Consider the following 25,026-nt stretch of genomic DNA (forward strand, 5'->3'; position numbering starts at 1 on the left):
AGCAGCAGGAAATAAAAGGAAAAGTCTCGAAATGATGGAAATACTGCTTGGGGAATGAAGTCCAGATACTCCTATCAGCGAGAAAGTCATGTGTCCGCTCGTATCCAACCTAACTTACGGGGCAGACATAATGAACCTGCTTCTACAAAGGTAACAGGCAGGCGTTACTGTCTCACAGAAGGTTTTGGTTAAGGCAGCAAGCTCCCATAACACGCAAATATGTGAACTTATTGTGAGCAATGCAGGGCCGAACATCAGAACCACGGAGAATTTTTTTGCGCGGCAGCAAGCAACTTCTGGTGCCCAGAAACTATGGTGACATATCTGCTGAGCTTGACGGGGAGGCTGTCATTTCAGAAGATGTGCTGGTATCAGCTGCCGGTAATTGTGATGAAGACAACGTACTATCTGTGGCCCCTGGCTGGCTTCCACAAGGTGAGGTATGGGGTAATATGATATAGTGAGTGTTTTGGCAGATTTATTTAAATAATAAGAGAGAGGGACGTTTCGATCCCTGACTTGCACATATTTCCTCTTTGGGACAAGGGGGATGGTATCAACCTAAATTGGGGTTAGAACTTCACCGAATGTCCCTATGGCCTAGCTGTCAGTTCCAGGTGAGAGTACCCCCCCTCGATCCCTGATCCGCGCTGGACCAGTTGGTGTCTAGCCGCCCTCTCTCTCCTTCGGCCGGAGGAAGAGTTGGGCGGGCACCAACGGCCTTGGAAAGCCAACGGCCCTTGGTTGGGGGTCCAACTAAGGGCCGAAGGGAGTATCAATTTTTCCTAAAAAGACTCATGAGGTCTTTTTCTTCTTTGGTTCTCAGTAACTTCTTACATTTGGACCTCTGTATGGCTTGTCATCTTGAAAAAGGCGAGGTGACGGAACCCATATCAAGAGTCTCGTATACGCAAAGTCTTCTATATGCAAATAACCCCGCCTTCCAAAGCAGCCTAAAGGTGGCAGACCGAGTTTTTAAAGCGGCATGTGGTAGTATAAGACCATGTCACTGATGCTGAAATGATTTCCCAATCATTTTCCTATCGAAATACTGGTTGAGGGGATAGCAGAGACGCAATTTTACCAAGATCGTCATGATGTTCTGGATCTCCTTATTTTCCAGAAAAGATTCACATTTCGACCAAAGTTTGGTTGAGAAGCTTTCACAGGATGTCGGTGCTTTGCGAACTCTTTCAATTTTCAAGCCAGACTTTCCAGTCTCGCCCCAATCCCTTCTTATGGCAGCAAAAGGCGCCAACGCCATGGAGGCAGTTCTTTGCGTTTGTAAGATGAATGCTGTCATCACAGCAGACATAATCGAGGCATTATTAGACTCAGAAGACTTCAATGTCTTACGGCTACTTTTCGGTCGACACAGATCAAGATTTCCCATAACAGATATGGTTTTGATACGGGCAGCTCTCTATCAATACCCCTTTATGGCGCTGGAAATGAGAAACAGTGCGGACCTTCAGATAATTTGGGGAAATGTCTGGCAAAGCGACTGCTCGGAAACAAAACTTGATGCATCCGAAGTTCTTACAAAGCATGCAACTCTTCAAGTTACTGAAAGCATGATGGAGAGAATATGGACTTCAGGTCAGTTCATGGCAAAGACGACTTTGATGATTTGATTGGCTTCTGTGTGGGCAACGGGATACCAATGCCTGGAAGCGAGAGGGCAATGTGGATTGTTATAGACAGATGCCACTATCACAATCACTCAGGAGGAATTTGTTACTGGGTCTATGGAAACTCTTCTTGAGCGCAAGAATTTGCGTTAGCTACCACAGGCCTCGGGGCACATTCAATGATAACTGAAGATTACTTTCAGCAGATCATTTGTTTGGATGTCTATGGTTATGGCCTAACAAACATAATTCGTGGCTGGGGATCTACGTTGTAGAACATCTCGTTAAAATCTTTTTGTCGAAATGCAATGTGATTTCCCGGGAGCACTCGGGGCCATGATGGTTTCGACACTTAGTAACTTTCCTGTTAATCACCACTACAATAATATACCGAGACACCAACTGCAACAAGAGCATTGACTTCAGATACACCAACCCCGCACGAGTCCCCCTGACATCCAACACTAACACGAATTAGGTCAGGAATCGCAAAAACAATGTGACGTTGCAGTCAATACAAGGTGGAAAACTCCTTGCAGAACAAGGCATTTGTTCTTTCCTTCTGCACTCATCCCTCCCGCGCCTCCAGACCCAACGCGTCACTGCGCGTGGCTCAAACAAGCACATTCCACGCCATGGCGATTGTGCCGAAAACCTTCTTGTACAACGTACTCCTGCAATTCGCTTTGGGTACAGTGGCCACGCAAGATGATCTGAAATACGTCAACCCCTTGATCGGATCAACCAATGGCGGCAACGTCTTCGCAGGCGCAAGCCTTCCATACGGCCTGGCAAAACCCGTTGCGGACGTGGATGGCCAAAATACAGGAGGTTTTTCAACGGATGGGAGCAATGTCACTGGTTTTTCGCACATGCATGACAGTGGCACTGGCGGGAATCCGTCCATGGGTAATTTCCCGCTGTTCCCTCAGTATTGTGCCGATAATCTTGTGGATAATTGCAAGTTTCCAAAGACTGCACGCGCTGTTCATTACAAAAATGACTCGGTGGTTGCGAAGCCGGGTTATTTTGCCTTAACGCTTGAGGGTGGTATTCAAGCTGAGATGACTGCTGCGCGGCGCACTGCGTTGTATCGGTTTACTTTCCCTGAGTCGAAGCTGCCGGATGGAAGTGACCTTAATCCGTTGATCTCACTGGATCTGACTGATCTTTGGGATAGTCGACAGAATGCTTCCATCAGTATCGATGCTGAAAGTGGCCGGATTAAGGGCAATGGGACTTTCCTGCCGAGTTTCGGGGCTGGATCGTACCAGTCGTACTTCTGTGCTGATTTCAGTGGCGACGCTATCGACGGTGGGATTTGGGTTAATGACCGAGCCGGATCGGTGAAGGAGCTGTTTGTCACTCGCGGCTTCAACAATTTCTACCTCCAAGCTGGAGGCTATATGACCTTTGATCGGCCAAGTGACGGGGTCGTCACTGTGAGAGTGGGTGTCAGCTTTATGAGCACTGATCAGGCTTGCCAAAATGCCGTGAGTGAGGTATCTGATCCAGATAGTGACTTTGATGGTCTGCGCAAACATGCAGAGGACGCTTGGAAGGAGAAATTCAGCCCGATCAAGGTCACGCCAGGTGGTGTCAGCGATGACATGTTGAGCAGCTTCTGGAGTGGCATCTATCGGACCATGTTGTCACCTCAAGACCTCACGGGCGAGAACCCGTTATGGAAGAGTGACGAGCCTTACTTTGACAGTTTCTATTGTTTGTGGGATGCATTCCGCGCGCAGCATCCATTCTTGACAATTATTGATCCTCAATCACAGTCAAGAATGGTTCGAAGCTTGCTCGATACCTTCAAGCATGAAGGATGGCTTCCCGACTGCCGCATGAGTCTCTGCAAAGGCTGGACGCAGGGTGGTTCTAACGCCGACATTGTTCTGGCTGACGCCTACGTCAAAAATCTGACTGGAATTGACTGGGAACTCGCCTACAAAGCGATGGTCAACGATGCGGAGAACGAGCCACTCGAGTGGTCCTATGAAGGACGAGGGGGTCTTCAGAGCTGGAAGCACCTCGACTATATCCCATACCTGGATTTTGACTATATCGGCTTTGGTACCAATTCACGGAGTATTTCACGGACCTTGGAATATGCCTATAATGACTACAGCGTGGCCGTTGTAGGCAAAGGCCTGGGCAAGAAAGACTACACCACATACTTGTCTCGGTCTAACAACTGGCAAAACTTGTATAAAGATAACCAGACATCGCTTCTGGAGAATGGAACAGACACTGGCTTTACTGGCTTCTTCCAGCCCAAGTATCTGAATGGCACCTGGGGCTATCAGGATCCTATTGCCTGCAGTGCTTTGGCATCATGGTGCTCTCTCACCTCGAACCCTTCAGAAACCTTCGAGTCCAGTATCTGGGAATATCTATTGTACGTCAACCCATATACTCTCTCGCGGATATAATTGCTGACCCTTCATAGCTTCGTCCCCCACGACATGGCAAAATTGATCAAGCTAGTTGGCGGCCCAGAATCCTTTGTGTCACGGCTAGACTACTTCCACACCTCTGGCTTGGCAGACGTGGGGAACGAGCCCGTCTTCTTGACAGTTTATGACTACCACTACGCCGGACGACCCGGTCTATCTGCCAGCCGAGCCCACGCTTACATCCCATCCTCATTCAACGCCACGCACAACGGCCTACCGGGCAACGATGACTCAGGAGCCATGGGTTCATTCCTCGCATGGAGCATGATGGGACTCTTCCCGAACCCCGGTCAAAACGTCTACCTAATCATCCCTCCATTCTTCGAAGCCATTGAAGTCACGCACCCGGAAACCAACAAAACAGCCACAATTCGGAATGTCAATTTCGACAGATCTTATAAGAACATCTATATCCAGAGTGCCACGCTCAATGGCAAGCCATACGCTAAGAGCTGGGTTCCGCATGAGTTTTTCACGCAGGGTATGACGCTAGAATTGACGCTTGGGGACAAGGAAAGCCACTGGGGTACACGCAAGGAGGACTTGCCTCCGAGTTTGAGTGACTCACTTGCTGGGGTAGACGCGAATGGCATGTAAATGGTTCCGTGTTTTAAGTCACAGTGTTTTTGTGGGATATTATGCATTAGGGATGATGTATCTTGATAACAAGAATGTTTTCTGGCGGTCTGTCAATTTTGCTCTGCATCAGGCTTAACCTTGTCGCTTTCGAAGCAAAAATGCCCAACTGCAAATAGCTTCCCGCATCTTCGACCAATACCATGGCTGTAAAGGCCCAATCAGATCAGTCCTGTGCCCCCGAGCAATTGAAGTATGGGTCAATGTTTTATCAATGCTTCTTCTACACTCCCACCTACTAGCTAGAGGTCGATCAAGCTTCGCCATGTAGAATCAAACGAAATATAGTCGTGAGTTGGCCCCAAGGCATGCAGTAGAGGCAAGAGGTATACATACACCTGCGGATCGCTCCACCGGGCCTGGGCACGGCGATCACATGACTAAGCAGCAGGCGACCCCGAGGGACACGAATCCCTTTTTCGACGAAGAACAAGCTGAGCTTTGCTAAAACCACTATCTTTGAGATTGTCTTCTCGAGCTCTTCGGGAATACTTCCCCTTCGGTCCCAGGTGCTCACGCGATCGCTTGGCGACATTGCTCCTCGACCTCAACCCGCCAATATGGCAAGTCGGCAAATCACACGGCGCATTATCAGCAGCGCAGCGATCGCACTATGTCTTGTCTTCTTCCTCTTCATTCGACCGCAAGGGCCACCTAGCCCCGCCATCCGCGCCCCCGGCCACATCGACCATTCCGCACCCGTGACCGCGCCGGGCATAAGCATCCAAGATAGCACATTGAAGGGCGCGGTGGTGATGCCCAAGCTGGGCAACGAGACTGTTAAGTAAGGCGAATCCGAAATCATGAACCATATGGTATATCGGGGACAACGACTGACCGTGGATTGGTCGATCTCCAGGGCTGAATTGGGTCGTGCGACATGGAAGTACTTCCACACGGTAATGGCGCGATACCCCGAAACGCCCACGGAAGACCAGCAGGAGGCGCTGCGCTCGTACATCTATCTATTCGCTCGGTTATATCCATGGTAATAACTCCCACGCTCCCTCCCTGCCCCTGCTGTTCCTTGGATTTGTTCCGAGAATCCAAACCTACATCCTAGAATGGTGCTGACGGAACTTGAAACAGCGGAGAATGTGCATCGCATTTCCAGCAACATCTCAGCAAATATCCCCCTCAGGTCTCCTCCCGCAATGCAGCTGCGGGCTGGGCATGCTTCATCCATAATGAGGTCAATGCGATGCTCGATAAGCCCGAGTTCGATTGCGCCAATCTGGGTGAATTTTATGACTGTGGGTGTAATGGGGATGAAGAGGGTGGGAAGGGCAAGCAAGGATCTGCTACTTCACGGTCTGATGCCGGGAAGGATGGCACGAGGCATGATGGGCCCGCTGTGGAGATTTCCAAGGAAGAGTTAGTTGTTTCCTGGTATTGCTGCTTACAGTGTGGATGATGGCTAACTTGCTATTTAGGACTACCCGCGGTTGATCGATTGAATTTTGCTTCTACGCATTAAGGTCCGGTCTTGTTTGGCTTGCATTTGACCTACTCTAGTCGCAAGGCTCGGGTTGGTTATTCATATGGAGCTGGTCTCCCTTGTACAGTAATAGATTGTCGAAAGTACCAATATACCCTTTAATGTTCTGCATGTGGTTTTTGAGGGTTGAAGAGGAGGGGTAGATCCCTTACGCTATCATACTATAGTATGAGTTATCAGTCCATGTAGACTTTGGTCTTCAAAGATATAAAGTTAAGTTCACACAGAAGCATATTTCCGAGGACTCTTGGTTGGATGTTTTAACCTCGTAACTATACGTATATAGCCCGGATATCTACCTCGCAATAAGCACTAGAGAAAGGCAACGAAGAGTTAGACAGACTATGCTATCGGTCAAGAAGACAAGAGCAAGACTTTCACATTCTCGCAAAGATCATCCTATCTGGTGATCAGGAGGAAGCGCGCATGACCCGACAAGCTTAGTATATCCCTGACTGGCAAAGCACACTAAAAGCGCATTCCGTCGTACATGTTCATATTGCTCAGCAGAAGCACTGAATAAACTTTTTCTTTCAAAACAGGGAAGCGCAAAGTCGATATCGTCGTCATGTTGCACCCTCGTGATACCAACTAGTCTCTAGTCTAGGGGTAGTCGCATGTGGTATCATGACGAAAGGCCCCCAAATGGCCCCAATCATGGTATCTACGGCTGCGCATTAGCGCAGGACATCAACTGCAAGACAGGAAGGCATCCTATCCAGGTTGAGTTTGGGCCAAAAATAGAGCCGGGAAGGATGTGAATGAAGCCGTTTTAAGGGCCAGTCTCACTGCTTTGAATCATCCCCGACAAATGAACGCTTGGGGTCTCCTGACAGGCATTGCTGATCTTTCATACTGGGGGAACTGATCGGCCATCAGCCGGTGCTTTTTTAATCCACTCCAGTCCACATGAAAATAAAAAATGGCCCCGTAAGTTTGATAATAGAACAATACAGCTTCTCTTCTTATGATTCAATTCAAGAAAAGACAACGTTCAACATCTTCAACACATTCAGAAAGACAAAACATCCGACGCGCCGCCATACTACCCAAAGCAGCCTAGCGTAACCCAATCCCGGCTAGCGTCGATTTGCGCGCCAAATTTCAACGCGCAAAAAAAGAAGAAAAACCAAGCAACAAAAGGTTTGTCCGTTCTTAAGCGCTTGATCTGTTAGACTCGGCGCATAACACTTGCTGTTAGCTTATCTGCTGTCGGGGTACTTTCAAGGGATAACACCCCCTCCTTGCAACACAATCGGCAACAGCACATTGCCGTCGCATTCACCTCCGGCAAAGAACCGAGTGCGCATTTCCATACTGCGCCTCAATCTTAAAATTCAGTCTTCCGACACGTTATAGTTCGGTTGTCTTCCCCTCTAACGCCCGTCTCTGCCAACATCTGCTAGGTGGGGTGATCTTCAGTCAACATGGTTTCTTTCTCTTGCGAGGTAAGTCAAACAACTCCGATCTAGCGGTTGAGAGACGAGTCTCCCCGGGCCTCAAATGGCTACTAACATATTCGTGGTAGGCATGCGGTGATATCCTCACTAAGAAGAAGCTCGACCCTCATCGCAACCAATGTCGCGGTGCTACCTTCACCTGCATTGATTGCATGGTGCACTTCTACGGAACCGAATACAGATCGCACACGGTATGTCAGGACCTGATCGTATTGCCGCATAGTCTCGAGGCTACTCGGCTGGGATTGAGCCATAACAAAGGGGGTGCACCTGCTAACGGCTCATACAGTCCTGCATGAGCGAGGCGCAAAAGTACCAGGGAGCTCTCTACAAAGAAAAGCCAGTCAAGGGCCAAAAGAAGGGACCGAACACCGCGAAGAACCAGAAGCAGAACCCCAACGCCCGCCACCAGCAACCCCGTGTTGAGGATGGCTCCGATGGCGAGGGTCTCAAGAACGTCCCTCCTCCCCCTGCTCCTACGCCCCCGCCTGCTAGTGAGGTAAGGACTCCTGCTGCTGCCAAGGTTGATAACAACAAGCCTGTCAACGTCTTCGACTACCTGGTTACCGACGAGACCCCGAACGCGTCCAAGGTATCTCTTACGCCCAAGGAGCAGATGAAGATGGTTTCGAATGCCAAGTCTGTCTTCGAGCCCAGCGATTCCTTGGCCAAATTCGAAGCCAACCCCACTACCGACGATGAGGGTAAAAATTACGATATCGCCTACGAGCAGAACGGCTTTTCATATGGCGCCGGCAGCATCCCGCAATCGAACTCGCCCCCGAACGTGTCAACCGAGTTCGTCACCCCCGCCCCCAAGGATAAGAAGAAGAAGCGCAAGGAGGAGAAGCAGGCCGGCACTGTCAGCGACAAAAAGCGCAAACGTGGCCAGCCCGAGGTCCTCAGCACCCCCGGCGAAGTTGACACCGACATGATGGACGCCCCTTCGAGCATCATCAACAATGCCGGCACACCAATGCTAGCCCACTCCGGCCTGACCGGTGGTCTAAACCGAATGATGCGCTCCGCCTCACCAGACGACAGTCCCGACGCCCGCCGTGGCGCCTACCAAGACACATCCTCGCCGATCAAGCGCACGCGCCGCAACGGCAAGGAAGCCAACGGAAACAGCGATCAAGGTCTAGGAATCTCCATGAGAAACCGCGCCGAGCGCCTCGTTTCCTCGATGTTCGGTGGTTCATCCGTCTCCAGCGCCAACGGCGGTAACACCGAAGTAACTTCCAAGGCTGTCGTCCGCACCCGCCGTGGCAGCGCCTCCAGCAATGATGACCAGCTCGAAGTCCGCAAGAGCAAGAAATCTCACCGCTCGCGCACTGATGGCCACGCTGACAGCCGCGAAAGTCGCAAGTCCAAGCGCAAGAGCAGCAACCCCACTGACGGTGACCGTCCCTCCCGCCGTCTGAAGCAGGTTGATGAGCGTCGTTCCCGCTCACCCGACGGCCGCCAGGTGGCTGTCTACAAGCAGTCCAAGCCTCCTGCTCGTACCGATGAGGATTTGCAGCGTGAGCTGGCGCATCATTTCCTCTCGCTGGTTTCGAGTGGTAGTGAGCGTGGTTGCTCGGTTAATAAGACTCTAAAGCGGTTCCACCGGAATCTTTCTTATGAGTATGATGATGAGGAGGATCGGGATCGGAGATTTGATGATGAGAAGGATTTGTGGAGGGCTTTGAGACTTCGCCGCAATGATCGTGGTGAGATTGTTGTGTTTATTTGAACTCGAGAGGCGTTGAAAATGATCCATGATCCATGATCTATGATCGATGATTGTGGATTTAAACCTGGAAGGGTGGTCATGGTCTTTGTTATGAGCTGACTAGGCTGGGTTTTGTTTTGCATAGCGCTATGCTTCTTTTGGGATTTTTTGATGTGTGAGGCTTCATTGTTGCATACTGTTCATATTAATTCGGGTTGGGACTAAATTGCATTGATAATGTGTACTCTGGCTTGATTGTTTTTTTGGTGCCTTTCATCAGTAGGCGGGTACTTTCAGATCGTATCTACTGTGACTCAATTGTATACATCCCAATGTTTATAGATCGCCAAGGTCCCGCATGTGGGCCCAGGCACAATGAGTCATGTTATGTAAATTCCTGACTCACAGCAATTGGCCACTACGTCACCGCCCTGCATACGCCGCCTTATACTGCCGATGAGAGCTTTTGTCGCCTCCTAGATAATTCGTTCTGTTACCATTTCTCTCGGAGGGCTACTGCCTTTCGCTTATCTTTTGTGTTATTTTCGAGCATTTTACTCTTTGGTTTTACCCGTATTCTGATCTTCGAGCTTCGTTTTAAAGCGAGTACATCCATCGATCCTCACTTTCTTGCAACCCACTCAACCGCATCGAGAAAATTTACCGGCATCATATGAGCACGTTGGGCGTGATCAGTCGGGTCTCGGACGCGTCCTTGGCTATGTCAGGCCCAGAAACAGAGGTTTCAATCCCAGCTGGGCCACGGCCTCCGCGTGCTCCTAGATCATCTAGGCGCAGAGGGCGGGGTTCCGCAAACCGTGAAGGTCAACAACAACGACCTGCATCTGGCGGTGAGGGTCAAGCGACAACACAGACGCAACTGCCGCCTCCTCAGTCCCAACCGGCTCCAGTATCGCAACAGCCCAACCATCAAAATGATACGTCTCGCTCGCGGAAAGGAATTCGAGAAGGGAGAGGACGGAGAAACCGGGGCCATGCGCCTCCACGAGGACAGGGTCAAAACGGCGGACAGGAAAATCAAGAGACACGGCCGCCTGTGAGAACTCGCGGCATGAGAGCGCGCGGCTTTGAAGCTCAATTGACGCAACATGGTCCGGCCTCGGATGATGGTGCGGGGCAGTTGAACGACCATGCACTTAGGGCTGATGTGCCGGATTTTGTACCGGGTATGCCGTCAGCATCAGCTGGACAACCATCAGGACAGTCAAATAAAGGAAAGGGAAAATCCAGAGCGCCGCCCCCACCGAAAGTCACTACCAAGTCAACGGCCGACGATCTCGCCACACGAATCCACGAAGATATCTCCCACAATCTGTACGAATGTCCTATTTGCTGCAGCGAGCTGGGTCGCAGATCCAAGGTCTGGTCTTGCGAGCTATGTTGGACGGTTTTCCACTTGACCTGCGTCAAGAAATGGTCCAAGAATGAGGGCGCAGCTGCCCAGAGGGCTTCTGGTCCAGAAGACGGACAGGAAAGTGCTACTCCTCGTGCTTGGCGTTGTCCTGGTTGCAATCTTTCGCATCAGAACTTCCCTTCCAATTACACCTGTTGGTGTGAGAAAGAGGTTGATCCCAGGCCGCTTCCGGGTTTGCCTCCACACTCGTGTGGTCAGACGTGTTCTCGGCCTCGCAAGGGCTGTCCTCATCCTTGCGATTCGACGTGCCATGCTGGTCCTTGTGCGCCTTGTACTGCCATGGGCCCGACACAGGATTGTTTCTGTGGTCTAAACTCAACGAAAAAGCGATGCCAGGATACTGATTATGAAAATGGATGGAGTTGTGGTGAGATCTGTGGTGACTTACTTCCATGTGGAGAACATACATGTCCTCTCCCATGTCATGAAGGCTTGTGTGGCCGTTGTGAAGTTCGCATTGAGGCCCGTTGTTATTGCGGCAAGCTACAAACAGAAATGTTGTGCAGCTCCCAGGACGCTACGAAAAACAGTCGAATCGTTCGTGAAGATGGTTCGGAGGACGAATGGACCGGCTGCTTTGGTTGTGGAGATACTTGCGGCCGTCCATTCGATTGTGGCATACATTCATGTCAGAAAGACTGCCATGCACAAGATCCACACCCTGCCCACTGCCCACGGTCACCAGATGTCGTTGACCGTTGCGCTTGCGGTAAAACGCCGTTATCTGAAATTTCAGGATACACACCTCGGACATCTTGCGAAGATCCGATTTTGAATTGCGAAAAACCATGTGGCAAGATCTTGCCGTGTGGACATGCGTGCCAGCAGCTCTGCCATATCGGACCCTGTCGCGCTTGTTTACTCCGTGTGAATATCAAGTGTCAATGCGGTCGTACTGATAACATGAGCATATGTCACCAAGGTGCTGTTGAGCCTCCTCAGTGTCCACGCCAGTGCAAGGCAACTTTACACTGTGGTCGCCATACCTGTACTGAAAGATGCTGCCCAGGAGAGCAAAAGGCACTTGAGCGTCAAGCGGCACGTCGCAAGCTTAGGCCGCATCTTCGTCCTGCCGAAGAGGACATTGAGGCAGAACATATCTGCACTCGCGTCTGTGGTCGCACGCTGAAATGCGGGCGACACACTTGTCCAGAGCTCTGCCACAAGGGCGCATGCAATACCTGCAGAGAGGCCATCTTTGAAGAGATTGCGTGTAACTGCGGAAGATCTGTTCTGTATCCACCGCAGCCATGTGGCGCGAAGCCGCCTCCTTGTAACTTCCCTTGCGAACGTCCAAAGGCATGTGGACATCCTCAGGCTGCGCATACTTGCCACACCGATGAGGAGAACTGTCCCAAGTGCCCATTCTTGACTGAGAAGGCGTGTCTCTGTGGCAAGCAGGTGCTAAAGAACGTTCCTTGCTGGCTGGCAGATGCCCGCTGTGGTCAGATCTGTAAGCAGCCGCTTAAATGTGGCTCTCACCTCTGCCGGAAGGACTGCCATCGTCCGGATGATTGCGAAGATGCAACAAAGCCTTGCACTCAGGCCTGTGGAAAGACCAAGACCATTTGCGGGCATCCTTGCACTGATCCATGCCATGCGCCTTACGCATGCCCTGAGAAGACGCCATGCCCCGCCGTGCTCACAGTGACATGTGGCTGTGGACGACTTCGGCAACAAAGACGCTGTAACGCCGCAAAGGCTATCACATCTAAGGGCCAGGTACAGTCTCCTCAGCGCCAGCCAGAGCTTACTCCTTTGTCCTGTGACGACGAATGCACGCGTCTTGAACGGAACCGCTCTTTGGCTTCCGCTCTGGGCATCGATATCAACCCAAACACCACTGCACAAACCATCACCGCTGAGAACCTCCCCTACTCGGAAGAGACTCTCAACCAGTACATCAAACTTGCATCCTCAGCACCTCTTGCAACCCTTCAAACATACGAATCAAACCTTCACTCCTTGGCAATAGCCGACAAATCAACTCGATCATTCCGCTTCCAGCCTGCCAAACCCACTCTCCGTGCATTTGCACACTCCCTCGCAGCAGATTGGGGCTTCGTGACAGAAAGCCACGATCCAGAACCCCACCGACACGTCTTCGTCCTCAAGCCAGTAGCCTGGACACCTCCCATGTTCGGCATGGGAAGCAGCTCCACAATCGGTATCGGCGGCATGAGTGTACGCGAGTGCGTCAAGCTCCGCGAGCGAGAGCGCACCAAGGAGCAAGAGGCTCGACGAGTTGCCGCCCTTGAAGCAAAGGTGGCCCGTGAATCTATCAAGGCACAGGCTAATGCTGGAGATGGCTGGGCTCAGGTGGCTTCGAGAAGCAAAGGTGGCAGCGGTGCTAGCACGAGGAGCAGCACACCTCTCCAGAGCTCATTTGTGAGCAAGTCTATTTACTCTGCTCTCGATGCCGATGGAGGTGCTAAGAAGGAGCGCTTGGTCCTTCGCTCTGGGGTTGGTGCTGGCAAGTCTCTGCGTGCGAAGCAGCCTGCTCCGGAGGTTGTTGATAATTGGGAAGATGCCGAGGAAGCGGCTGAAGAGAAAGAGGAGCAGTTGGAGGCGGGACGGGGGCAGGATACGGTTACTCATGAGGACCCTCAGGGCAAACCCGAAGCTGGGGCCGAGGCCGAATCCGATGCTCCCAAGGAAGTTGACCCCGCTCAAGCTGAGGAAGCTTCATCCGCTACAGACGTGGCTGTTTAGTTCCTCGCACTGATGAACAAAATAACACGCATCAACGCATCAATACATTACGATAAGTTTCACTATCTGTGCGCTTTCATGATATCTTATGTCGGGCATCATGTCGGAGTCCGGAAGCATTCGAGCATCGAATTTGATATTTTCTGTACACAACGAAAAGCAAGAATGTAAAAACCACCAAAAAAAAGAAGAATTATCAATACCAATTCCTCAACCGTGATAGTTTGTAGTCATATCCAAGGTAAACCCCAAATCCATAGATCTACTTTGCAGGAGGCACAACCTTCACAAACTGCAAACACCCCTCAGCAGCAGCCCGATACGGACCGTGCTTCATACCAGGATGCCGATAAGCATAAGCACCAATACCCCATGCCTTCCCTAGAGTAACATCCTCCAGCCCACCGCGCAAAAAGCAAACCTCTTCAGTGTAGGTATGAGTGATGGGCTCAGTCTGAGCCGAGACGGCGTTTGGCTCCCACCATTGCAGTACGGCTTTGTGTTCTGCATCTCCGTTCAAGAGGAACTCCCAGACCCCTGGGGCAATTGAGTACCAGGGGAGTGCTGATTCGGAGCCTTGGGGTGTGCCCACTGGTGGATGGGGTGGTGGGGTGCTGAACTCTTTTTGGTTGAAGGGCATTTTCGAGGGTTGGTTTTCTTGTTGCGGTGCCAGATGTGGGATAGTCATTCAGGTTTGTGTGACAATTTAGATGTAGAGATGTTAATTGAGGAGATGTTGTTGAGGCTAGGTTTGAAGTTGGGGGCTTAAAGTTACAGTTTGTATGGCTCGCTCTTGGGCGAAGTGCTGACAAATGGGTAAGAGTCCATCCGACGTCGATCTGGGGTGTTTTTAGGGGTCATATACTAGATGCTTGGGGTATATAAGTAGGTCTTGCTCTTCCAAATAGCAGATGCAGCATAGTTTACATGAGATAACGCATCTCCAATGCTTGAAGTATACCTAACAGCGGGAGGCGTAAGTCTGCTTATGTCAGATAGAGATTATGTCATCCCATAGTTCGGGCATTTCTTTTGGAGATTCGGAGACATTCAAGTTGTACTTTATACTGGTCAAAATGGCATCTTTCCATCTGAGGAGTTTCCAGTCTGCTTTCCGTGGCAGCACTCATCTGCTGCGCCACCAGCAGCGACGGTGGGCTCAGGTCCACGACGTTCGCTTCCTCGCCTCTCACCACGATCCCAAATATGTCCTGGACAAGTACCGGTCCAAGCTGGACAAGAAGGCCAAGGAGTAAGTTCATTCGAATATACCTTATAACCTCAATGCTCATACTTTTGGTCAGAGAGGGACACGAATCGGTTGAATCATTGAAAGAAGCCTACAGCGAAAAGATCTCCGATCTCCGTCGCAAAGCATCCACCGCAGCCACCCCAGAGCCCGGCTCTCCCATCTCCACCACCGCAGTCCCAGGCACACCCCCAGCATTCCACCCGCCTCCACCCCCGGGCCAGGAATCAGCCACGGCAAAGGCCGCACGCCGCGTGTCAGGCGGCGACTCAAGCCCCGTCAAGCCTCTCAACGCATACTTAGACGTCGAAAAGATCCGCGAGCTCCCAGCAAAGGAGATCGAAGCCCTCTGGCGCCTTCGCCACGCGGAAAACCCGCACTCCATCTCCGCAGTCATCACACTGGACACATACAAGCGCATTGCCCAAGCAGCGCGCCAGAACCCGCAATTCGTGCTACCCCTCCCACGCGCGCAGATCCCACAGGAGGAAGCCGAAGCGCAGAATCTCGAGGGAGCTGGAGCTGCTGCAGAGATCCACTTCCTGCAGTGGGCTTTCCACCCTCCTGCTGAGGGCTCGACGCCGTCGCCTTCTAACACACACACCTCGACTGTAATCTTTACTAACCTGGGTGCTTATAAGATGCATGGTTCTTTTGCTCAGCCTCACACTACTGTTACCCACCACCTTGATTTAGCGGATGAGAAGGGTTTGGTTCTTATGCATGGTCAGGTTGTGCCGGATCGTGGTGTTAACACTACTGAGGCTACTTTCCTTGTTAGCTGTTTGCAGCGATTCTATGACTTCGAGGGTCAGGCTAATGGCCGGAAGGGCGAGCTTGTTCGTATGTTCACTCGTGGCGATGTGGAGAACTTTAAGATTGAGGAGCTTTTGGAGGAGTCCGAGAGACTTCAGTAGATTGTTCTCTCGCCTGATTTATTGGGCTTGTATTATATATTCTTCTTCCTGTCTCGTTTGTTGGTTGGATAGATATTGGAAAGTTGAATTGATGTCATTATACATACATTCGAGGCTAGAGGATGTGTTATGGTCATTTTAAATCAACACACAACCAGCAACTCAATTAGCCTTAGATTCAACTCTGCGTTCTGACTCGTACAGGCATAACTTCAAGCGTCTATCACATGACAGCCCGGGTGGTCTAGTGGTATGATTCGCGCTTAGGGTATTCAAACACCTAAGCTTATATGCGCGAGGTCCCGCGTTCAATCCGCGGCTCGGGCCTGTTCTTTTTTTGTTTATTTCTTTTATTTTTTTATTTTTTTTTGGCTCTATGAATAAATCAACTAATCAATTTCATCCCTACTGTAGCTTCTGACTCTATTGGCAGGCAAATAATCGAAATATCTGTTCGCTGTTCAAACATGTCATTGACACTGTCTACGTTTATATCTACATCACCATCAGGATATGGAAAAGTATCCCTCCAAGATACATATGAAGATAGATTGACATCGAGATATAGGCCCTGCGAAATCCAGCTTGCTTGTTCCAAATTCGATCAAAATCCTTGCCCTAGCATCGCTTAATTGTGCTGGAGTCACCACAGAGTATCTAAGGTGCCTCATTGGGACTGGTATCTTAGTTTGACACTGAAGTATGGGTCGTAAGCAAACCGCCATTGGATCAAAGACGAAAAGGGAGTGCATAACGCTAGATTTGACAGCTGTCAAGGACCACCAGAAGCACTGCATGCATATGATCTGAGCATCCAGTCCTTCGAGACCGATAATTAGGCGATATCTTATTCCACATTTGAGAATGTGTGAGACGGTTTATGCATAGCTCCCCTTGATGTTCACTGCTAGGGTTTCATTGTCAAAGGTTCATAGAGGGTAGGAAAAAGCTATTCTCACATTCATACTGATTTCAAGGATTTCGCCATTTAGTATTTGCACAGAAAGAAGTAATTAACAGAGCTCGAAAGCAATGCGTAAAGACAATGTTTAAAAAAATACATGTGCCACGTCATATATCGGACCGATAGTGTAAACACCGAGAGTAAGCTGACGCCAGTAGAAACAAGAAGCGAAATCAAAGCAAAGAAGAAAGAAGAGCAAATAAATGAAAAACCACTCTTACAGGGCGAGTGGACGGTCAATGGGTAGAAACCTGATCATTGAATTGATGCAATGTGAAATTCGTGTCTTGGTTGCGTGGTTGGGGGTATCATGGTCATGATTGACTGTGCCAGTCAATTGATTCTTAGGTATTGAGGACCGAAACCAGAGATTTATATCGGCCGTTCTCTCGCCAGCCGATCATTAAATTAGAGGTCAAAAATAAGACGTGAAAAGTGCCCAAGAGAAGCAAGTCGTAAGAGCAGGGGTTCACTCCTTGTTGGCTAGCACTTCCTCGGTAATGAAGGAATGGATGTGATCAAAGTATCCAGGCTCCGCGACGGAATCATTGTGGCCACCGCTCGGGAGCGTGCGCCAAAGCTTGATCTCGGAGTTGCAAACAGCAAATAATTGGGCCATGTTCGATGGTCTAGGAAATGTTAGTGATGATAAACAATCGAGAGCAGAGATACTTACGGAACAAGCTCATCCTTGAGACCACTCAAGAAAAGAATAGGTGTATGGGTAATCTTAGGCAAGATCTGCTCACTGTTCCAATATTGATGGCAGAAACGCGCGAGATATCGCGCAGGAGGGAAGACACTATCAAAGTTAGCATTGGCAGGACTAGATGACATGATTCTCTCGAGCTTACTTTGGAATCAGCTTGCGGATACTCAGGAAGGTATTTTCCAGGATCAATCCTCCAATATCACCGGGCTCCTGGTTACTGGCAACCAGGTTGATAGCCACGGCACCACCAAGACTTTGCCCGTAGACAACAATCTTTGTATCTCTGGTCTCTGGGCGGTGTCGCAGATAGTCTAGGCCAGTCTGCGCATCGATCTTCAGGCCTGCCTCGTCCGGCACGCCAGTTGACATTCCATATCCACGATATTCCAGCATGAACACGTTACATTGGAGAGTATCCTGGACAGCCTTGGCAATGGGAACACGATGGCCTATATTGCCCGCATTTCCGTGGAACATCAAGACAGTCAAATTGCGAGAGAACCGACCGGGTCGTTGGCGCAGGAAGAGAGCATGGAGTGACTCTCCGTCGGGTGTGGGGATCTGGAGATCCTCAAAGTCGGTGATACCGAATTGACGAGGACTTGGGACATTTGTTCGTGCATCCACAGGGACGTTTCGGGGGTAGATCAGTTCACTGGGCAAAGTGTTAGCTTCGGAGATCGTGGTCTAGATGCCAATCGCGCACTTCTGCTTGAAGTAGAGGAGCCCGCTTGCCACAACTGCCAGACCAGATGATGCCAGGACTGGCAGTCGCATGAATTGCGCAGCACTGTTCGCCATGTTGCTGATGCTCCACGAAGGAGGCGGAGGTGATTCGGCCATGGTGGAGTTTAGAGTGGGAATCCGATTAGATCAAGCTGAGATTGTGGTATTGGAAAATATCAACTAGCAGAGGCCAATGCGACCAGAGAAGAATACAGGAAATAGGGACAAGCCCAGGGAGAAAGTAAATATGAGGTTCCAGGAGTCTCGCGGGGAGAAGGTGATAGTTCAATCAGCAGGGGCTGGGACTCACCGCCCTGCCGCGTGAGCTTCTGCCTGTGTTCATGATAGCATCACCTCTCTACGTCTCCCTTACATCTCTTCCTTGCTGTTTTATCTTCATTGAATTGTAGCCTTTTCATTTATTCCTTCGTGACAGCAGCACAAAATGGTCGCCCCTCACGGAACATCAGGAATGCTTGGTGAAGGTGAGCAGAGCTATCGTCATCCGCCGAACCAAGCTAACATGTCCAGATGGCATTCACGTTGACATGAACCACCTCAAGTCTGGTGAGGTCAAGTAAGCTGGACCCTTGATGTCTCCTTTGCTTTAGAGCTACTGGACATATTCTAACGTATTCTTCTTCATCTAGCCTCGGAACCTCGATGTGAGTTGAGCTGGAGCTCCCGAATTACCATCTCCAAACATCCCATTAATAATCCAACAGCATGGCGATCAACTTCAAAGACGGTGTCATCCTGGGTGCTGACAGCCGAACAACCACCGGTGCCTACATTGCCAACCGAGTCACCGACAAATTGACACAGGTGCATGACACCATCTGGTGCTGCCGCTCGGGTTCGGCCGCAGACACCCAGGCTGTGGCAGACATTGTCTCCTACCACCTCAACATGTACGGCGTAACGAACAACGAAGCTCCCACCACACAGGTGGCCGCGTCGCTCTTCCAGGAATTGTGCTATGAGAACAAGGATGCGCTGAGGTTAGTAGCTGGGCTCTACGGACTCCGAATCCATGCTAATAGACCACAGTGCTGGTATCATCATTGCCGGATACGATCCACGACACGGTGGCCAGGTGTACTCGATACCCCTGGGAGGATCCCTTCACAAGCAGTCGTTCGCCATCGGTGGTTCGGGCTCGACCTACATCTACGGTTATACCGATGCCCACTGGCGGGAACAGATGACAGAGCAAGAGGGTATCGACTTTGTGCGGAGTGCACTACAGGAGGCCATCAAGTGGGATGGCAGCTCTGGTGGTGTCATTCGTCTCGTGGTCCTGACCAAGGCCGGCGCCGTCAGACATCTTTACCTGCCGGACAACGGCTACACTGGGCCGGGCGTGACGAATTAATAAGAGTCCTAATATCGCGTCAATCGAATGAAATGGTTTCATGATCCCAGTCAAGTGCAATATTGGTATGCCGGAGGTACTGCCACCCGACATTAGTGCATGCCCGTAGGCGTATAATGTACCGAGGTGAGGACCAGAAGGATGAAGTCAGAAGAGCTCGGTCAGCGGATCGCGTGGGATATAAATGCCGACTGGTATGGACCGGGGGATAACCAACTTGTACACCTATACCCCGGTCCATTACACATTAGACGAAGTTGAGGTATCCCAAGTTGTGTACTACAGGAAGTCCTTTGACAGCTCAGATGTTGAGTAGAACATATCACATCTCACATATGCACCCTGCCATGCTCCCCAGAAAGGAGATGTGCAGTTTTATATCGGGAAATATTCAGACCAGTCTCCATTGTATACGGGTAAAAGGTGCTCAGACAGGAATCACTGGCGTCAATGGCACCACGGGCGTTCAGATCGTCCTGTTATTCGCCCGATACAAAGCCACCACAGTACACACCGTCTTTTATACTTCTAACACCCAGAGACTAGACACTACTAGTACAGAGAGATAACTTACTCTCTCCAGGTTCTCCGTATACGAAATAGATGAAGTAATCTAGACTTGTTTCATCTCCACCTAACTTAAGCCACATCACCACTTCTAGGCTACACACTCTTCAATGGATTCGATCGACAGTCGCTGATCCTCCCTTCTTTATTTCTCTGGGGGAATATCCTGATTTGTTCCTTGTCAACTCCGTAAGCAACCCCTCTCTAAGACTTCCCGGTCTCGACCTAACAAGAAAAACAGGAATAGCCTCGAGATGAGCTCTCTCGTGGAACAGGACATGGGTGCATATTCACGCGCCTCATCGACCCCCACTTCTACTGCCCCGCCGTCAGTAGGCTCTGCTCGGCCGCAGAACGATATACCGGCTTACATCAACTACTCCTCTGCTTCGCGCGCCTCCGATCCTCCCACCTTTTCCTCTCGACCTGCCTCAATGACGTCCCATCCGAATGCCTTCCCTCCCGACTCGACACACACTCCCTCCTATCGCGGTTCAGATCCGATGGCAACCGATCCACAATCCGCGCCGGATTCACCGCGACTACAACCTACATACCAATCAATGCAGTCCGTGCCGGGATCCGAAGTCAATTCTCCGAGTCGCATTCGAGTCCAGAGCTTGTCTCACATCCAAAGTCTCGCCAATGAAGACCTCGTGGGGTCGCGAGGAGCGCAAACCTCCGGATCTGGGTCGCAGCGACAGTACGAGATCAGCTCCATGCCGGTCACGGAGATCATCGAGATGGTCGCTGGACTCCTCACTAAGATCACTACCTCGAACGATTTGCATCACGAACATGTCCACCGCCACATCCCGCCACCGGATGGCACCTCAAACCTCAGTCCACAGGCCACCAGCGTCCTCGCATTCCACGGCAAAAATGTCCCCAGCATCACGATCCTCAGCTACCTCACTCGTATACACAAGTATTGCCCCACAACCTACGAGGTGTTCCTGAGCTTGTTGGTCTACTTTGACCGTATGACCGAGCTGGTCAACAGAGGGAAACTCGACCACCTGCAGCGTCGCTGGGACCCTTCAGAGGATTCAGATCCTTCTACTGCATCGCCTACATCTCAACAAATGCACGACTCCCCTATGGTGACACCTCCATCTTCTACCGGCTTAGCTGCGCAGGATTCGCAGGTGTCGAACTCTTCCATTTCGCCGGGTCTCTCCCCCCAGTCTGACGCCGAGACCCTTTCACATTTCTTCGTCGTGGATAGCTTCAATATCCATCGGCTGGTCATCGCAGGTGTGACCTGCGCGAGCAAGTTCTTCTCTGACGTGTTCTACACTAATTCACGTTACGCAAAGGTGGGTTTACTCCTCCTCCCTTGACTCGGGTATCAAAAGATAGCTAATCATGGTTGAATGTATAGGTTGGTGGTCTTCCATTAGTTGAGCTCAACCACCTGGAACTACAGTTCCTTCTCCTAAACGATTTCCGACTCGCCATAACCGTCGAAGAGCTGGAGGCATACGGGACAATGCTCGTAGAGTTCTACGCACGTGAGGTTGTGACGCAACAACAACAACAACAACAGCACCAGATGAGTCTACCGAGACCCATTGACCCGGCCCGTGATCCAAGCTCAGATGCGATGTACATGCGATCCCGCGACAAGTACCGCGACCATCCAGAAGTCGGCCAGACCCCGACCCCGCCATAGTCTGGTCTGGTATCAGAATTGTCATTCGACAGTATCTCCAGTTCTTCGGTCCATCAATCCGATTAATCTCACAGCCTGCTATCCTTGATTGAGCGTTGATTTACCATCCACCTGTCCACCTAGCTCCGTCTTCCATCTCCCGCCTCCCACATGAACATGAACATGTGCACCCATTTCGACCCCCGGCATCACATACGTCACATACCCTCTCACCTTGGGCACACCGAACCACAGCCCGTACCACCTCCTATATCTCTCTCTCCGGATCTCCTTCAGCGCGTTTACACGACACGACTTGTATAGACTTTGGTTCTCAGCTGGCCGGGCTTATCGGGTTGTTTCCTTACAGCTATTCCCCTTCTGCGTTGCCTCTTTTTTTCTTCATACATAAATGATTTACTGGATCTTCTTTTCCATTGGGGTTGAGTTGTTTGTATCTTCTCTTTTCTTCTTATTTTCTTATCTCCGTCATTGGTTGGCGTTATGCTGGTCCTTTCTTGCATCGCGAGTTTGTTACAGGGTAACTTATTACTCCTTTCTGGGTAGTTTTTAGCCATTGCTTAATTTGATTGTTCAATTTGGTGCATTCTCTATCTCTCTTTCGCCGGTTGTAGTTGTACGTTTGTAGTCTGGGAGATGTCTGTACGGTATACTATCAGGTTTCTGTATTTCTGTATCTTCGTGGCCAGTGACCTCAGCGAGTATCCATGGGGATCTTCATCATCGGACAAGTGGAGCCACAGATCTTACTAACTTTGGAAGGTTGCTAAACCAGTTATTGAACAGGTATTCAATAACGTTACATATTGCCAAGGGAAAATAGAAACTGAAGCGCCTATAACAATGAACAGCTGTCAGTTGGTCTAACTGTAATCAATCAACAATTTCAACTCTTGAAAGAATTAATGACCGCCAGCGAACTTGAGCAAGAAGCTTGTATGCAGCAGCGTAAATATATCACGGTGACAATTTCTGCTTGGTTATTCCCTATTGGTAGTAATCACTTGATTTGATATGAACTCTACTCATTAGACAGTGTACAGCCCAGAACTGAGTATACAAAGTATTTAATAGTATGAAGACTGAGAAAATCTAGAATATGCATAAACGATATTCGCATGAAATTTTTGAAAGGCAAATTAGTAAATTTATTAAGTATTTAACTGAGTGTATAACGATATATTAATCAATAAAGCTTTACTCGGGCTATGCGCCTTGTTCATGTACTCGTTCAGATACTCGGTCAGCGGCTCATCAGATACTGGATCAGATGCTCATTCAGATGCTCATTACTTCATAAATCACTTCATGTAAATTGCTACCAACTCATGCATCTCCTTCTACCAATCTCCACCCTGGATGCCTTCCTGATGACTCCTTCACTACAAAATCATTCTGAACTACCCTACAAGAGATGGATTCTCTCCATCTCACTAGATTTGCCCAGGATAGAACCGAGGCAAGTCAAACCTGGTTGGTCTGGGCAATAGAGGTGAAATGGGAAGTACTTATTCATGGATAGCCCTAAGTCCGCTGCCTAGCAACCAACTCTGGCACCTTCCTTCTCGTAGTTGTATAGCATCAGTACAATCCAGCTGCTCCTTCCTCATCTTGTTCTGTTGTTATTGTTGCCATGGTGCCCTGGCTGCTGTATTTATTGTCATTTCCCTCTGTTTTGATTCCTCTTCTTCTTTCTCCCCATGCCACTGGCTTTTGAACTAGCACTGCTTCTTCATAAACATTCCCATTTTCATTGTTTCACAGCTATCATGCCTCGTTACAATCTTCGTTCACGTCCCCATTTTTCTCCTTCTTTTCCGACGGCCCTGGCCAACCCTTCCAGGAGAGTTCACTCTCTTGGTTCGGCGCGGCGGATTCCCCCTGCTTCTCCCATCTCTCTTGTTCGACTTTCTTCTTCTCCGACGGCCCTGACTAAACCTTCGAAGACCGTTCGCTGGCTTCCGAAGGAACAGTGGATTCCCCCTCTGTCTCCCATCCCGATTCGATCCATTCTCAAGATTCGACCAGACGATGTGCCCTACTTGCCACCGTGTCGATCTTCAGACAAGACACTCCTTTCGGCCGAACCACGCAAGACACTCTCCTGGAGACGCTCTCTTGTCGACGTGAAGCCTATCGAAAATCGGACCTACAGGATTATCAGAACCTATCCCGCAGTTCTATCGATGAACAAAACTCGACCAGCCGCCACTCTTTTCGGTTTCTCGAACACACAGGCCAACAGACCTCCTTCTGTCATCACTCGTTCAGCTCTTTCAAGCGCACATATCTCTCGCAACATGCATGGACAAGTCATCGTCTTGTCTGACCACAGATCGTCTTTGAACTTTCCAAGCCATCAACTCTTCAGATCAGTCCCTGATAACCTCCAGCCTGAGGTCACACTCGTTGTTCACCGTCCTACACCTGCCATCGCCATTCAACCAGTACGCCAAGAGGCCTCTCTCATGTCTCGGGCTTGTTCCTCCATCGCTGGATGGTTCAACGTCTTCCGCACTGGGGTGATGAACATGTCTGGACTCTGAACTCTCGACTTACTTATATAATCGACCTCGGTCCTTATACGCTCTTTGCATGAATACCACGGACACCACGAAAAACGCCAAAAAAAAAACTTCAAAAAACAAAAAGCCATCACAAAAACATGCATTTCTCTTTCTCGACTTCGTTCATTATACATCAAAAAACACCAAAAACATGCATTTCTCTGTTCTCTTTTTTTCTTTTGTGTTTTTACCCTCTGGACCCTGAGCTCTCAAATTCTGTCATTATACTCTTTACGAAAATCACCAAAAACCCCCACAAAAACCACAAAAACATGCATTCTCTTTTTTTTTTTTTGCGCGCTTGGACTTTTGCCCTGCGTTTTCTTTTGTTCTTTTTTTCTCTGCTTTTCTTTATATTATATCCTGTCTTTTCTTTTGTCTCTTTTTGAGATGGCGAGTCACCACGCCATTCCATTCTTTTTTCTTTCTTTTTTTTGGGGTGGGCGCGCAGAGGTTTCGATATCCCCTTGGCATCAACTCGACATTCGGCACTCCGTCTCTCGAATCGATGGCATCCTCCTGTGAACTCGCAGAAAGCAGTGGGATGTGGCTTTTGCGGCAAACAACTGAGGTAAGTCTATACTTTTGTGTCATGAGCTAACAAGCGCAAATGGTTAGCGGGCATCTGTCCCTCGACTCGGTCTACCAACATCTCGACCCGGTCTCTCCAATCGGAACCTCGACTCGGTCTCTTGAATCGATGGCATCCCCCTGCGAGCGCGCGGAAGG

The 25,026-nt window shown here is 50.0% G+C and overlaps 13 protein-coding genes across 13 annotated transcripts; 9 read left to right on the forward strand and 4 right to left on the reverse strand.

Moving 5' to 3' along the window:
* Nucleotides 1–1,097: 1,097 nt before the first annotated feature.
* PENARI_c008G02459 (uncharacterized protein) lies at nt 1,098–1,634 on the forward strand (the record flags this gene model as incomplete). The annotated part of the gene is made up of 1 exon (XM_022631351.1): nt 1,098–1,634. The coding sequence occupies one exon, from the start codon at nt 1,098–1,100 to the stop codon at nt 1,632–1,634; it is 537 nt and encodes a 178-aa protein (XP_022488866.1).
* Nucleotides 1,635–2,266: 632 nt separating this feature from the next.
* PENARI_c008G03996 (GH92 family glycosyl hydrolase) lies at nt 2,267–4,687 on the forward strand (the record flags this gene model as incomplete). The annotated part of the gene is made up of 2 exons (XM_022631408.1): nt 2,267–4,032; nt 4,084–4,687. 2 exons carry the CDS (start codon nt 2,267–2,269, stop codon nt 4,685–4,687), a joined length of 2,370 nt encoding a protein of 789 aa, XP_022488873.1.
* A 599-nt stretch (nt 4,688–5,286) lies between these two features.
* PENARI_c008G08592 (flavin-linked sulfhydryl oxidase ERV2) lies at nt 5,287–6,175 on the forward strand (the record flags this gene model as incomplete). Its single annotated transcript, XM_022631548.1, has 4 exons — nt 5,287–5,510; nt 5,586–5,681; nt 5,816–6,100; nt 6,160–6,175. 4 exons carry the CDS (start codon nt 5,287–5,289, stop codon nt 6,173–6,175), a joined length of 621 nt encoding a protein of 206 aa, XP_022488457.1.
* A 1,476-nt stretch (nt 6,176–7,651) lies between these two features.
* PENARI_c008G06156 (LYAR-type C2HC zinc finger protein) lies at nt 7,652–9,419 on the forward strand (the record flags this gene model as incomplete). Its single annotated transcript, XM_022631476.1, has 3 exons — nt 7,652–7,672; nt 7,753–7,875; nt 7,974–9,419. 3 exons carry the CDS (start codon nt 7,652–7,654, stop codon nt 9,417–9,419), a joined length of 1,590 nt encoding a protein of 529 aa, XP_022488488.1.
* Nucleotides 9,420–10,186: 767 nt separating this feature from the next.
* Nucleotides 10,187–10,615, reverse strand: PENARI_c008G06353 (uncharacterized protein; the record flags this gene model as incomplete). Its single annotated transcript, XM_022631479.1, has 2 exons — nt 10,187–10,453; nt 10,583–10,615. The coding sequence occupies 2 exons, from the start codon at nt 10,613–10,615 to the stop codon at nt 10,187–10,189; spliced, it is 300 nt and encodes a 99-aa protein (XP_022488727.1).
* A 282-nt stretch (nt 10,616–10,897) lies between these two features.
* PENARI_c008G06361 (uncharacterized protein) lies at nt 10,898–11,587 on the reverse strand (the record flags this gene model as incomplete). Its single annotated transcript, XM_022631480.1, has 3 exons — nt 10,898–11,142; nt 11,241–11,316; nt 11,456–11,587. The coding sequence occupies 3 exons, from the start codon at nt 11,585–11,587 to the stop codon at nt 10,898–10,900; spliced, it is 453 nt and encodes a 150-aa protein (XP_022488730.1).
* Nucleotides 11,588–11,736: 149 nt separating this feature from the next.
* On the forward strand, nt 11,737–13,545 carry PENARI_c008G09888 (putative NF-X1 finger transcription factor; the record flags this gene model as incomplete). Its single annotated transcript, XM_022631602.1, has 1 exon — nt 11,737–13,545. One exon carries the CDS (start codon nt 11,737–11,739, stop codon nt 13,543–13,545), a length of 1,809 nt encoding a protein of 602 aa, XP_022488681.1.
* A 262-nt stretch (nt 13,546–13,807) lies between these two features.
* Nucleotides 13,808–14,185, reverse strand: PENARI_c008G00840 (uncharacterized protein; the record flags this gene model as incomplete). Its single annotated transcript, XM_022631292.1, has 1 exon — nt 13,808–14,185. The coding sequence occupies one exon, from the start codon at nt 14,183–14,185 to the stop codon at nt 13,808–13,810; it is 378 nt and encodes a 125-aa protein (XP_022488449.1).
* A 436-nt stretch (nt 14,186–14,621) lies between these two features.
* Nucleotides 14,622–15,711, forward strand: PENARI_c008G11504 (ATP11 family protein; the record flags this gene model as incomplete). The annotated part of the gene is made up of 2 exons (XM_022631664.1): nt 14,622–14,797; nt 14,850–15,711. The coding sequence occupies 2 exons, from the start codon at nt 14,622–14,624 to the stop codon at nt 15,709–15,711; spliced, it is 1,038 nt and encodes a 345-aa protein (XP_022488863.1).
* Nucleotides 15,712–17,144: 1,433 nt separating this feature from the next.
* PENARI_c008G08230 (alpha/beta hydrolase) lies at nt 17,145–18,230 on the reverse strand (the record flags this gene model as incomplete). Its single annotated transcript, XM_022631540.1, has 4 exons — nt 17,145–17,304; nt 17,352–17,477; nt 17,530–18,042; nt 18,094–18,230. 4 exons carry the CDS (start codon nt 18,228–18,230, stop codon nt 17,145–17,147), a joined length of 936 nt encoding a protein of 311 aa, XP_022488786.1.
* Nucleotides 18,231–18,558: 328 nt separating this feature from the next.
* Nucleotides 18,559–19,488, forward strand: pre3 (proteasome core particle subunit beta 1; the record flags this gene model as incomplete). The annotated part of the gene is made up of 5 exons (XM_022631446.1): nt 18,559–18,598; nt 18,645–18,690; nt 18,764–18,778; nt 18,839–19,114; nt 19,164–19,488. The coding sequence occupies 5 exons, from the start codon at nt 18,559–18,561 to the stop codon at nt 19,486–19,488; spliced, it is 702 nt and encodes a 233-aa protein (XP_022488742.1).
* An 821-nt stretch (nt 19,489–20,309) lies between these two features.
* On the forward strand, nt 20,310–21,730 carry PENARI_c008G02681 (putative cyclin-dependent protein kinase complex component; the record flags this gene model as incomplete). The annotated part of the gene is made up of 2 exons (XM_022631360.1): nt 20,310–21,374; nt 21,440–21,730. 2 exons carry the CDS (start codon nt 20,310–20,312, stop codon nt 21,728–21,730), a joined length of 1,356 nt encoding a protein of 451 aa, XP_022488460.1.
* A 1,769-nt stretch (nt 21,731–23,499) lies between these two features.
* On the forward strand, nt 23,500–24,276 carry PENARI_c008G05020 (uncharacterized protein; the record flags this gene model as incomplete). The annotated part of the gene is made up of 1 exon (XM_022631442.1): nt 23,500–24,276. One exon carries the CDS (start codon nt 23,500–23,502, stop codon nt 24,274–24,276), a length of 777 nt encoding a protein of 258 aa, XP_022488607.1.
* Nucleotides 24,277–25,026: the final 750 nt, after the last annotated feature.

Source organism: Penicillium arizonense, assembly GCF_001773325.1.
Source record: "Penicillium arizonense strain CBS 141311 chromosome Unknown PENARI_contig008, whole genome shotgun sequence".
NCBI classification, from domain to species: domain Eukaryota; kingdom Fungi; phylum Ascomycota; class Eurotiomycetes; order Eurotiales; family Aspergillaceae; genus Penicillium; species Penicillium arizonense.